Source organism: Quercus lobata, chromosome 8 (assembly GCF_001633185.2).
Source record: "Quercus lobata isolate SW786 chromosome 8, ValleyOak3.0 Primary Assembly, whole genome shotgun sequence".
NCBI lineage: Eukaryota > Viridiplantae > Streptophyta > Magnoliopsida > Fagales > Fagaceae > Quercus > Quercus lobata.
This window is the reverse complement of record NC_044911.1, coordinates 58,959,030-58,972,290: the sequence shown is the minus strand read 5'-3', so window position 1 is coordinate 58,972,290 and position 13,261 is coordinate 58,959,030. Positions and strand designations below refer to the sequence as shown.

The following is a 13,261-nucleotide window of genomic DNA, read 5'->3' as shown; positions in this document are numbered from 1 at the left end:
CCAAGGATAGAGAGGAAGGAATGTATTGAGCGAACAGCATGACTCTGATGTATTGCGCCCTCCAAGTGTGCATGTTACCACTCCTTCCTTACATAAAAATTATAGAAGAACTGCTTGATCACAATTAACTTTTAATATTATAAAACTTTTAATAAAGAGAGAGGCAAAAACCTTGTACTCGGGAAATATACAACCTCACAAAGATAATTAAAATTAAAATTACGAAAAAGTTATTTTTATTAAAGGTCCCGGTTACCACTGCCACAATAATGCTATATTGCTATGGCATACAATCTTGCAAAAGTCCCTTGGCCGATCAAAGGATTAAAAAGAACATTTCACTTGGCCAGGGGTTTAGATTGCATAAGCGAGTCTATGGATAAACACTAAACACAATGTTGCTCACTATTGCCCATCGATTTAATGGTAATAGCATCAGTTTGAAATATAAAATTATCAATACCCAGGACCTAAAAAGATTAAAAAGAATAACAAGGACTGCCAATGCTAATTCTGATCTACTCTTATTGGCAATTGATGAATACATCTTCGGCCTATCGGTCACTTTAAAAACTGTTTCTATATCACCAAAAAAATTGGAAAGAAAATCAAGTAAAACAAAACGTAACCATAGGACAAACTCAGTAATGGGGAAGGCAAAAGAATAGCCTGATCTACAGTACAATATAGGGTTCAAATGAGCAAACTGAAATTGATATGTACCCCGTAATCCAGCATATAAGTAGTGTGTATAGTTTCACACTAAATAGTATACCCAATAAAGCCACAGATAACAATTCAGGAAGTTTTAAATGTAAAAAACACCAAGCCGAATTGCCTTTCACTCAAAAAAAATAAGAAAAAATTTAAATAAACACCAAGCCATTAGCATAGATTAAAGCAAGTTCTAAGTTCCACGACCTATAAACATTGAACCAGATAGTTGGAAAGATCTCCATTGCATAGCTCACACTTCAAATTTAATTAGTGCGGCTTCTAATAACATCAACGCCCATCTCAGTAGGATCAGTAGCTTGCAACTCCACCTGAATACCATCCAACTCTCTCTTAAACCTATCCTTAGAGCTTGCATAAATCATCTTGCTTCTCACCTTTGAAACATCAGGGGACCTTCATACATAATATAATAGATCAGTAAAAGCACAAAGCATAACAAACAATAATACAGGAGAACAGAACAAGAACATGGTAAACTCAGAAACACTAAAGAATACCAGGCGATGAAAACAATCCTGCTCCTTGGGACATTCTCCTCTGTCATAAAATCAAAGTCATACACAGCATAACGGCACTCATTGGCAGGGAGGCTTGCAGAGAAAACCTCATAACTATCAGATGGCTCACCGAGCTTCTCAACAATAACCTGCTTCTGCTTCTCCTCAATCTTGAAAACAATGAAGCGGTAAGTTCTTTTTGTCTTTAGTTCTAAAAACTTAAGCTTGCAATCATCGTGTACAGCCATCCCAGATGCTGCGTTTGCCTGCCATGTTGGATAAAATAGTTGCAAGTATCAAATACCAACTATTTGAAATCAACATTTCCATATTTAACGTAGACAGAGGCTTTTTTTGAAATGAAATATAAAAATAACTCTAAATCTTTAACATAGAACCTTGCGACATATTGCCAAGAGCCTTGTAGCTCAATTGGCACCCCTGGTGTTGCCAACGAAGATGTCATGGGTTTCTTCAAGAGCATACAACTTTCATCAAAAATATTTTCAACAACTTGCAATCGAAAATACCATGATGAGCAAATAATGATATAATTATATAAATAACAACACAAGATCCTAGTTTCTTTCTTCTCCTTATTAACATTCACGGCATTTGTCATAACAACTAAGCAAATTAAAATACTCCAAATTATTTCCCAATGACTTTGATTATATTCATAGTTTATCTTCATTTTTAACTACGCAAACTAGATCACAAGCACAACTCATTTTGGCATAAAACATCAAGTGAACAAATCAGAAGTTCTCAAAGCTTTAAATCAAGGCAGTTAAAAACTAAAAAACAGAGTTCAGAAAATTTCCTGTCCCAAATCATTTCATTAAGCAAAACATTGAAGCCAACCACACAAACACAGAAACCTAGTCACAGAATACACAACCGACAGATTAATATGAAACACAGAGCATTAATTTCAGCGAAGCTTAAACACATACATAGTACTATGTACACAGATACACACAAACAGAACACAAATATACATACAGATCAAACGGACTCAAAAGCAAAATCAACTGAACAGATCAAATGAGTAGCGAAGACCAAACGGTTCATCGAAAAAATCAACAACAAAAAAATGATCAAATCAGAATCAAGTAGATCAGTAGCCGAAACAAAAGTTACAAAACCCTAGTTAAATTTCTAGTCCACTGAAAATCCATTGAGATTTCACTCAAATCAACAAATAGTTTTACAGATCCGAACACAAAAAAAAGAAAAAAAAAATCGAAGTACTCACCATTGTTTTTGTTTAGAGAAAATATCGGAGGAGAAAAGAGAGAGACTGAGAGAAGAGAGAATCTAGGGCTCCCAGAGAGAGAAGAACGAAAAAGATGGATGGATGGATGGATAGGAAATGTGGAAATGGAATTGAAGCCCTTTCTTTCTTTCTTTCTTTCTTTTTAGTTTGGTGGCTCTTGCTAATGCAACGGTGATGGTCACGGGAACGGTTTTTTGAACCATTGAACGAGTGCCACCTCACCTGCAGTGAGATCGTGAGTGTGGCGTTGGCGTCACGCAATGGGCTTTTGTTACTGACTGACTGTGTACTATTCGCTATTGGTACGATGTCGTTTGCGTGTATGTACAGTTGTACTGTACACCAGTCCATCAGATCTATCAATTTCAAATCTGGTCAATTTTGTTGGTCAGGTTTAGATTTCACATATATAAATTCAAATTTGAAATGATATGAAAAGTTATACACTGTTACTTAAAACTAGAAATAAAGTTTGATCCATGAGGGGATAAAATGGCTTATTTTTGAAATAATAGAGAAGAAATTAAGAGTGCGTTTGGGAAGCGCAAAAGCGTTTGGGAAGTGCGTTTTGCGCTTCCCAAACGCACGTTTGCGTTTAAGATTTTTTTTTTTTTTTTCAAGCGAATGAACAGTAAAAATACTGTTCATGTACTGTGCAGGAGACAAATTTTACTGTTTGTGCACTGTTTGAGCACTGTTCATGAGACCCACAATCACTTTATTTAAAAAAAATATTAAAAATGGGTCCCACGGTACTATTTACACATTTAAAAATTATTTTGCTACAGTGTTTTTCAGTTTTCAGTTGTATCCAAACGGACCCTAAATAGAAGGACCCATGTGATGATGTACAGAAAATTAGTAGGCTAAATGCTTTGAGCTTTAATGGACTGGAAGTTGTTTGGAAGGCCTGAAAAGAAAAAAATACTAGATTAAAGGTAATTGGGGTGAACTGGTCAATAACCCTTCAATACTTCAGTTAGCTTTTTCTTCTAGAACTCAAGAATTCTAATTTTAGGAAAAGTGAAAACTTACTTTAATTTAATGTGGATGAGTCCATATACAGTGAGCTTTGGAGTGGTTATTTGTTTAGTAACTTCCTCAACGTATACGGAAGTTAGAAAGTTTAAACTTAACTTCCACAACTACTTTAGAAGTTAGTAGGTTTAATTTTATCTTCTACAACTGCCATTAGAAATTAAGAACCTAGTGGGAAGTTATAGCGATGAACAAGGATTTTGCTCATACTTCTAAACAGTAGAATGTGGTCCAAATCATAAGCTTTTGTATGTAAATCTATTCTGAAAATTTTCTAAGTGATGAGAGGTCGTCCAGCTACTTCCCTAATGGATGACCTTTATACCCACGAACGACCTCCCCATAGTGAATGGCCTTCCTATGTTGGGTTAACCTTCTTGGCCATGGACAACTCTATAGACGAACTAGAGATGATTTGGTTTTTAGTTTACCATCAGTTGCCCCTTATCTAAGGGTCGTCCAAAACACTGTAGTATAACCATTGGTTTTTTTGACACGCATCAACATTTTTATGGTCAATTATTGTACCACGTGTTGTCCTTACTCTGGTAAATTTTATTGTTCCAGATTGTTGCACGTGTCATAATCTCATCGATTGGCTAGTTGTGTCGATTTATATTTTAAGGAAAATGCCACGTGTCAACCTTTGGTTGGTCCGCGTTGCTTCGTTGGCCCACCTCTGAGCCCTATAAATATGTATTCTCTCTCTTACCTTTTACTGTTTTGATAATTTTCGTTCTGCCATTTCGTCCAAGAGCCTCGTCTAGTCCTCGTCTTCTAGTCTCGTCAGGTACTTCCTCCCTTCATCCTTAGGTTTTCGTCTTTATTCATTCTTCTAATTATGTCTGCTTCTAGTAGTAGCCTAGAGAGAGAGATAGACGAGTATCAGGACGTGTCCTCTAGGAATGGTGGCAATAGTTATGAGAGTAGTAAGGGTAGTATAATTTATAGTAGTGATAGTAGTTCTTTAGACGAGTATTATTTGTCTAGGGTCCTTGGTTTTCCTTTAAAGGATTTCCAAGAGATGCAACGTAGGATGACTTCTGAGGTTGAGGCTAGCTTGTCCAGAAGGTCACTTAGTCCTCCTCAAGACGAAGAGGAGGAAGAGAATGTAATCTATAGTTGTGCCCCTGAGGTAGCATCTACTTTAGATGCAAATAAGTTAAAAACTTTTGTAGGTAGATACCAAATTCCTAACAAGTTTAGACCTCATCTACTTGAAGAGGGGGAATGGTGCTGTTTTCCTTTTTCAGGTTTTGGTGTATATACCTCCTATCTTCTAACAGATCTTAGATTTCCTTTGAATTCCTTTTGTAGAGGTCTCTTCCATAGGTTGGGTATTGGAACAAACCAGCTCAACCCTAATGGATGGAGGACAATAGTCGCCTTGCAAGTGTTATGGGTGAGGCGCTTGATGGGAACCGTCCAATCATAGTGGATGAGTTCCTTTATTGCTATAATTCCTCAAAGATTAAACTATTTGCTGGTTTTCACTAGTTCTTTTCTAGGGGCCCTCAATTTAGTTTGATTAAGGGCCGTAGTTCTTCTAACAAGTTTTGGAAAAAAGAATTCTTTTTTATTTCTGGAAATTGGGCTAGGGACTCAGTTGATGTAGATAGTGCCCCCTTCCCTCCTTTTACCAACCCCCTAGGTCGTCTTCGTCCTAAAAGGTATGTCTTTCTTCATTTCTTTTATTTATTTTATCTAACTTTTTCCTTGTCTAACCTTCTTTTATATTGGTGTAGGTGTTACTCATCCACACTTGGATAGTTTTTATTTAGAACGTATTGACAGAGTTCGTGCCTTCTCTGAGATGTCCTTCCACAGCATGCTGACCCTGAGTCGTCTAGCTGCTTGGGGACTTGGTCCTGAGCCTATTGCTGAAAACCTTGCCATGAGGAGACCACTCATCGAAGTAAGCTTCGTCCAACTTTAAATAATAATAATAATAATAATAATAATAATAATAATAATAACAATAATAATGCCTTTTTACCATAGGGTTAACCACTATGGAGGAAAATAAAGGGAAAGGCGTTGCAAGTGGTACTGAGGGTGAAAATAACGTATAGGTCTTGGACAATGTCACTCCCTTGGTTGTCCAGAAGCTTGGTGTCTAGGTTGGGAAGAGGAAGGGTATATCCAGCTTTGTGGACCTTGGTGACCTTCCTACTCGTCAAGGTTCCAAGAAACAGAAGTTTGGCAAGACTCCTCTTCCTAAGGTTCCAAAGTTCCCTGCTACGACGGTACACCTAGACGCCTTAGCAATATACTTGGTTCTCGTCTAGATTACTCCTTCGTCCATCCAGCCTGAGGACCTCCCTCCTCCTGCAGCCCTTCAGTGAAAACCAAGCGTCCTCCCAACTTGGTACTGGACGAGGGTTATGCTTGGAGGACGTTCAAAGGAATCATCACTGACAATGAGGTGAACTCATGCTATAACATATCAGTGAAGGACTTTGAGCGTTTTGCCATCCATGACCTTTTCAAGGTATGTAATTTTCATTGTTTTTGTTTTATTTTCTAAAAAATTCAAGGAAGATTTTTAACTCTCCTTCATCCATCTATAGGCCATGTCAAAGTTTTACACTGCGTCCACCCAAACCAAGGAGCTTTGTGACGAGGTTAAGGCTGCCAAGCAGAAGAGAAAAGAGCCGAACAATGAGGTTCTTTTGAAGAAAAGGGAGGTGATCAGGCTGACTAAGGAGCTTAATCGTCTATAAGGAATTGAGCAGAAATTAAAGAATGAAGTGGAGGAGCTCAAGGCAGACTCTATTGAGAAGGAAACCTGTATCACTCATCTCGAGGTGAAGGTTCAAGAGTTTACTTCGTCCATGGAGAAGGCTCAAAAGGAAGCTGTCACAGCCTTCATGAGGTCAAACAAGTTCAAGACTCGTCTAGATTGTCATTATGCTGTTGGCTATGAAAACTTCCATACTGATGCCAAGGAGGCCTACCCTGAGATGGATTTTGACTCCTTCATAATCCCCACTGCCATAGAGAGTTCCCTACTTCCGACGAGCTCCGAGAATGTCAACATGGTGGATGATGCTTCAACTGAACCTGTCCAGGACGCCCTTGATGCTAGCAAGGACAACCCAAAGTCTAGAGGTGATGCCCCTAGTGGTTTATCTTAGTAAATTTATTTATTTTTTTTAGAAAAAATTTATCATTTTAATTTATTGGAAGTGCTTGTTGTTTTGGGCTTTTTATTTTTAAAATTTATACAATTATGATCTATTCGTCCAAGTTTATGGACGTGTAGCAGATACAATGACCTTCACTGGCTTTGAACAATATAAGGGCTTTTGGACGATGGTTGTCTACCCTTTTTATATTTTATGAATGAATATTTGTTTCAATATTCATTCTTCATTTAATGTTGAACATGTTATGTGCTTTATGAATGAATTTCCTTTGTTTACATCATCCATGTTATCTTTATGGTTTTTAAGTGTGGTCCGTCCACTCATGAAGGCATTTAGCTCGTCCATGTTAGAATAATTTTTTTTATGTTCAACACTCTTACCATTCTTTAAATTTTTACAAAGTGTAACTCATCTATGAATGGTGTTTCTAGCTTTATTTGACCATAGATTTGACTTATAGCTTGCATTATTTCTCGTCCATAGGCTGGACGATCCTTTACTCGTCTTAAGACGTTTCCAGCATTTACTCATCCAAAGACTGGACTGGTTGGTTGGTCAGATTCATCCATGGATTTTGAATAATTTTTACGTGCACATTTTTTTCTTGTCCATTAGTTAGACGAATATACCTTAGGCTTTACCTCGTCCATTGATTAGACGAATATACCTTAGGTGTTACCTTGTCTATTGAGTAGACGAATATACCTTAGGTTTTACCTTGTCCATTGATTAGACAAATATACCTTAGGTTTATTTTTCTTTGCTTTATCCTTATTTTAAGATAAGCTTATAGACGTTACATCCCTGCATCTAGAGATTTTACTTGTCTTGGGCCTTAGCCTTCTTGTGGATTAGTTAAAATGAAAACAACATGAAAATCATAAATTCATACAACATTATATACATTGGGAATCCAAACTGTATATACATAACATAAACATCGTTCACAAGCATAGCACATGTTTATAAGCTAGTGCCTTTAGGGAATTAAAAATACTTATGTACAAACAGACATACTAAGTACATGACTTCGTCCATCACAAATTCATCCATAGATAGCGCAAAAGTTGAAAACTAATGCACTTTTAGGGAACTAAAATATTAAAAATATGTAATATTAGCAATAAACATAAATAATTATGAAGAAAGTAACACATAGCTTCAACTTTGTCCATGATGATGCTCGTTCAGGCTGACCCTTCATTGATAATATCTTCTTAGATGCTCAACATTCCAGGGATGCTCTAGCTTCCTTCCATCTAGGTCTTCTAAGTAGTATGATCCCTGCCTTTTGCAATTGATAACCCTATAAGGTCTTTCCCAATTAGGCCCCAACTTTTCATGGACCGGGTTTCTAGTTGCCAAAGAGACTCTTTTTAGGACGAGGTCCCCAATGTTAAAGTGCTTGGGTTTCACCATTGCATCATATTACCTAGCTATAAGATTTTTATATTTCACTGTTCTGTGCTCCGCATCCATCTTACCTCGTCAATTAGATCGAGATTAAGACGAAGTTGTATTTCATTCTCCTTGTCTTAATACTTCATCACCCTATGGTTAGCCATGTGTACCTCTGCAAGTATGATTGCTTCGCTTCCATAGGCTAGTTTAAAAGGAGTTTCCCCGATAGGGGTCCTCATAGTCGTCTTGTAAGCCCATAAAACACCTGGTGGTTCATCTAGCCATACTCCATTTGTCCCCTCAAGCCGAGTCTTGATGATCTTCAACAAGGATCAGTTTGCAACTTCTGCTTGTGAGTGGGAGGGTGAGGAATAATGATTCTTAATTTCAAGTTGCTCGCAGAAATCTTTGAAGGGTATGTTATCAAACTGTCATCCATTGTCTGACACTAGTATCCTAGGTACCCCAAACCTGCATATAATGCTTTTCCAGACGAAGTTTTTGACATTCTACTATGTGATCTTTGTTAAGGATTCAACTTCCACCCATTTAATAAAGTAATTAATCCCCAACACCAAAAACTTCATTTGCTTGGTTCTAATTCAAAAAGGACCCAAAATATCCAATCCTTATTGCGCAAAGGGCCATAGGACCATCATCGGAGTAGGGTACTTTGATGGTTGTCTAAGGACGTTACTAAAACATTGACATTGATCACACACCTTCACATAAGCCTTAGCATCTGCTTGAATGGTAGGCCAATAATATTCTGCACGGATGACCTTGTGGACAAGTGCTTTAACTCCTGAATGGTTTTCGCATGCTCCTTCATGAATTTCCCTTAACACTTAGTTTGCTTCGTTTGGAGTTAAACACCTTAAGTAAGGCTAAGAAAAGTCTCGTTTGTATAGCACTTCGTCTATAAGAACATACTTAGTTGATATGATCCTTAGCTTTCTAACCTCGTCTTTTTCTTCTGGAAGCCTTCCATCCCTGAGGTAAGCTATTATCGGGGTCATCCAATTCCCTTCACCTTCTATTTGCTGCACCTCTGGAAGATCTATGGTAGACATGTATTGAACTTCATCAAGTTCATCCACCAATCCATCCGTAGATGCTACATTTGCTAAGGCGTCTGCTTCCATATTTTCCTCCCTTGGGATTTGAAAGAAATTGGCTTCCTTAGACCTCTTAATAAGGCGTTTCACCCTATTGAGGTATTTCTTCATCCGTTCTTCTTTCACTTCACATGTTCCATTCACTTGGCCTATGATCAACTGAGAGTCTCCTTGGATGACTGCTGACTCAGCCCCTAAGAACTTAGCCAATTCCAGTCCTTTAAGAAGGGCTTCATATTCAACTTCATTGTTAGTTGTTTAGTAGTGTAGATGAGCCATATACTTTAACTTATCTCCTTCAGGGTATTGCAATACAACTCCTATTCCTCCTGCATATAGTGTAGACAACCTATCTACATGGACGACCTATGTCTTAGTCTCTTCCACTTCGTCTAGATTACCATGACCTGGAGTGAATTCCACAATGAAATTTGCTAAAGCTTAAGCCTTTATTGCATTCCTGGGCTGATACCTAATATCAAACTCACTTAACTTTATAGCCCATTGGATTAATTGTCATGCGGCTTCCAACTTGTTCATCGCCTTCTTGAGCAGATGATCCATCATGACATTGATGACATGTGCCTGGAAGTAATGTCTTAGCTTCCTGGAAGTTGTTATTAATGCAAAAGCCAACTTTTCAATCATCGGATATCATCCTTCTACTCCTCTTAGTGCTCAGCTTGTATAATACATAGGCTTCTGCACTTTCTCTTCTTCCCTGATCAATGCTGAACTTACTGCATGTGGGGATACTGCTAAGTATAAGTACAACTCCTCACCTGGTATGGATGGACTTAGCAGGGGAGCCATGGTAAGATAAACTTTAAAATCCTGGAAGGCCTTTTGGCACTCATTCTTCCATTCGAATGCATTCCTGAGAACTTTAAAAAAAGGCAAACATTTATCTGTAACTTTTGAAACAAACTTGTTTAGAGCTGCAACTCGTCTAGTGAGGGACTGGACTTCCTTGACATTCTTTGGTGGTTCCATGTTTAGAATGGCTTGGATCTTGTTAGGATTCGCTTTAATTCCTTTATGTGACGAAACCCCAAAGGCACACTTACTTGGATTCAGCTTCATATTGTATTGTCTAAGTGTGTCAAAGGTCTCCTGTAGGTTGTCTAGATGTTTCTTCTCGTCTAAGCTTTTCGTCAACATATCGTCCATATAAACTTCTACATTTTGTCCTATTTGTGGATGAAACATGTGATTGACTAACCTCTGATAAGTTGCCCCCGCATTCTTCAAACCAAAGGTCACTTTATAACAAAATAAACCTTGACTAGTAATGAAGGATGTATTCTCTTGATCTGCCTTATCCATCTTTATCTGGTTATAACTTGAGAATGCGTCCATGAAACTTAGCAACTGATGACCTGTTATTGAGTCTACCAATTGGTCAATGCGTGGCAATGGATAACTGTCCTCAAGACAAGCCTTATTTAAATCAGTGAAGTCTACACACATCCTCCACTTTCCATTTGCCTTCTTGACCATCACCACGTTAGCTAACCAATTTGGGTAATAGATTTCTTGAATAAATTTTGTTGTGATTAACTTTTGGACCTCTTCCTTGATAGCATTATCCCGCTCAGGAGCAAAAACCTTCTTTTTATGACGAACAGGCTTGGAAAATGGATACACATTCAATCGATGAGTAATAATACTTGGGTCAATTATTGGCATATCTTCATGACTCCATGCAAAAATATCAATACTCTTCCTTAAGAATTGGACGAGGTCTTGCTTCGTCTTCTCTTCCATACTTGTTCCAATTCTGGTAAACTTCTTGAGATTATCCTCTTCTAGAGGGATGTCTTCTAGTACTTCAGTGGGCTCTGCAACAACCCTTCTTTCCTCTATGTTCATCGTCTACACTTGCTCATCCATAGCCAACATGGCTAAGTAGCATTCTCTAGTGGCTAACTGATCCCCTTGTACTTGCCCTATTCCGTAATCTGTTGAGAACTTGACAGATAGGTGGTATGTAGATGTTACTGCCTTTTAACTATTTAAAGTTGGTCGTCCAATGATAGCGTTATAGGAAGATGAACAATTTACGACGAGGAAATTTACTTATTTGGCTATCTATTGTGGATATGCTCCCACCACTACAGGTAGTGTAATAGTGCCTATAGATTGTAATTTCATTCCTCCAAATCCTACCAAGGGTGAATTTACTAAACGAAGTTGATCTCGTCTAAGTCTCATTTGCTGGAAGGTGGGGTAATATAGAATGTCTGTAGAACTCCCATTATCTACCAACACATTTCTAGTCGTGTAATCCACAATGAGCAAAATGATGACGATTGCATGTCATGTGGGTGATGGACCCTTCCAGTGTCCTCTTTTACAAAAGTAATGGCCTACTTGTCCGCCCCCTTCGTCCTTGGTGGTCGTCTAGAGAGTTGGAAGTTCTTTACCACCTTCAGGTATGTCTTTCTTGACTTGGAAGATTGCTTTGTCGAAGTTCCTCCTACAATAACTCTTATTTCTCCAAGTGGGGGCTGTGATGGCTCTTCTACCTTTCCTTTCAACTTCTCATCTTTATGATCTTGTCCAATAAAATGCCTCAACTTTCCCTGCCTGATAAGATTCTCTATCTGTTACTTTAAATCATAACACTCGTTCGTGTCATGCCCATGATCTCTATGGAAGCGACAATACTTGCTTTTATTGCGATTGTTGGGATTTCCCTTCATTTTTTCTGGCCACTTCAAGGATGGATTATCCTTGATTTGCATAAGCACCTAATCAAGTGGCACGTTCAAGGGCCTGTAGTGCTAACTCCTTCCTGAAGACAATCCTACCTTTTTATTATCACTATCTTTCTTCTCTCCTGTCTAGGCCTTTTTTGGACGAGGGCCTTGCTTAGGATGGAGTAGGAGGTTTACTTCCATTCTCTATGCTCTTTTCCTCTTTTTGGCAATGATTGCATCTTTTGCATTTATGAAACTTTGGGCTAAGTGGACGAGTTCAGCCATGGTCTGTGGCTCTTGATCATATTGCTTGTGGATAAATAAATCCGAACTAACTCCCCGTCAAGGCTTCCCTGTTGAAGCGAGTGATGAAAGACCGCAAGCTCTCATTTTCTCCTTACTTTATAGTCAACAAGCTGGATGAGGAGCGTTTGTGCCTTTGTCCTCCAATAAAGTTGCTGACAAACAACTTACTCAACTCTTCGAAAGAACCAACAGTGTTTGGAGGTATCTTGCTAAACCACACTTGTGTTGGCCCCTTAAGGGTGGTTGGGAAGGCCCTGCACATTATCTCATCTGGAACTTCTTGAAGGTGCATTGTGTTCTTGAAGGTGCATTGTGATCACATGGTTGCGTGTTCCATCATATGAATCCAAGGAAGGCATCTTGAACTTGGAAGGCAGGGGATGACTATTGATGGAAGCTATGAAAGGGGAATCAATTCGATGAATTAAATTATTTACGTGATTCATTCTTCGCATATTCTCCTTCATCTCGTCCATGACTCTTTTCATTGGATCCATCTCCCTTTCCAAGTGTGGCACCCTTCGTGAAGCGGTACCCCTTGAGTGGTTTTTATGCTCAACATTTTCTCCTTCTCTAACTTCTTGACTCTAAGCTTGTCTTTCCACGCGTCGTTCATGACGTTGCCTCCTTTGGTTGATCTCCTGGGTCAACTCTTGATTCTGACGGGTTAATTCTGCCATAGCAGCTGCCATGAACTGTATTTGTTGGATGGAAGGCGGTTGTGTGGTAGGTGCTCACTGGTGAGCACGGTTGGGGTGGCTGGAAGCATTCTCACTCTCCTGATGGCTTGGACTAGAGGCCATTGACCTTGTCTGGACCATACAGCCTTTTGTCTAAGAAAGATAAATTGCAAATCACAAATTTATTCTATTCCCACAGACGACACCAACTGATGATCCACAGAAAATTAGTAGGCTGAATGCTCCAAGCTTCAATGGACTGGAAGTTGCTTGGAAGGCTTGAAAGAAAGAAACACTAGATCAAAGGTGACCGAGGTGAATCGGCCAAGAACCCTCCGATGTTTAAGTTAGTT

The 13,261-nt window shown here is 38.7% G+C and overlaps 2 protein-coding genes across 3 annotated transcripts; both read right to left on the bottom strand.

The window, feature by feature from the left end:
- Positions 1-613: 613 nt before the first annotated feature.
- On the bottom strand, positions 614-2,639 carry LOC115955212 (actin-depolymerizing factor 2-like). Of its 2 annotated transcripts, none has more exons than XM_031073277.1 (3): positions 2,494-2,639; positions 1,236-1,501; positions 614-1,131 (listed from the first exon to the last, which is right to left on the bottom strand). In XM_031073277.1, exons 1-3 carry the CDS (start codon positions 2,494-2,496, stop codon positions 981-983), a joined length of 420 nt encoding a protein of 139 aa, XP_030929137.1. In that variant the 5' UTR covers positions 2,497-2,639; the 3' UTR covers positions 614-980. The 2 variants fall into 2 exon arrangements, with proteins under 2 accessions (XP_030929137.1, XP_030929138.1); XM_031073278.1 differs by lacking the exon at positions 2,494-2,639 and adding an exon at positions 1,634-2,455.
- Positions 2,640-8,989: 6,350 nt separating this feature from the next.
- On the bottom strand, positions 8,990-11,092 carry LOC115957146. The gene is made up of 4 exons (XM_031075370.1): positions 10,737-11,092; positions 10,501-10,643; positions 10,003-10,410; positions 8,990-9,462 (listed from the first exon to the last, which is right to left on the bottom strand). Exons 1-4 carry the CDS (start codon positions 11,090-11,092, stop codon positions 8,990-8,992), a joined length of 1,380 nt encoding a protein of 459 aa, XP_030931230.1.
- Between the last annotated feature and the right edge of the window lie 2,169 nt (positions 11,093-13,261).

Excerpts from the sequence above, each read along its gene's own strand:
- LOC115955212 (XM_031073277.1), bottom strand. Across the intron at positions 1,132-1,235 it reads AGGATTGTTTTCATCGCCTG|GTCCCCTGATGTTTCAAAGG; the intron begins GTATTCTTTAGT and ends TTATGTATGAAG.
- LOC115957146 (XM_031075370.1), bottom strand. The coding sequence starts at position 11,092 with ATGAACATAGAGGAAAGAAGGGTTGTTGCAGAGCCCACTGAAGTACTA. Across the intron at positions 10,644-10,736 it reads GAAATCTATTACCCAAATTG|TTATCCATTGCCACGCATTG; the intron begins GTTAGCTAACGT and ends TCTTGAGGACAG. Across the intron at positions 9,463-10,002 it reads GCTAAGTCCATCCATACCAG|TTGAATATGAAGCCCTTCTT; the intron begins GTGAGGAGTTGT and ends CTAACAATGAAG.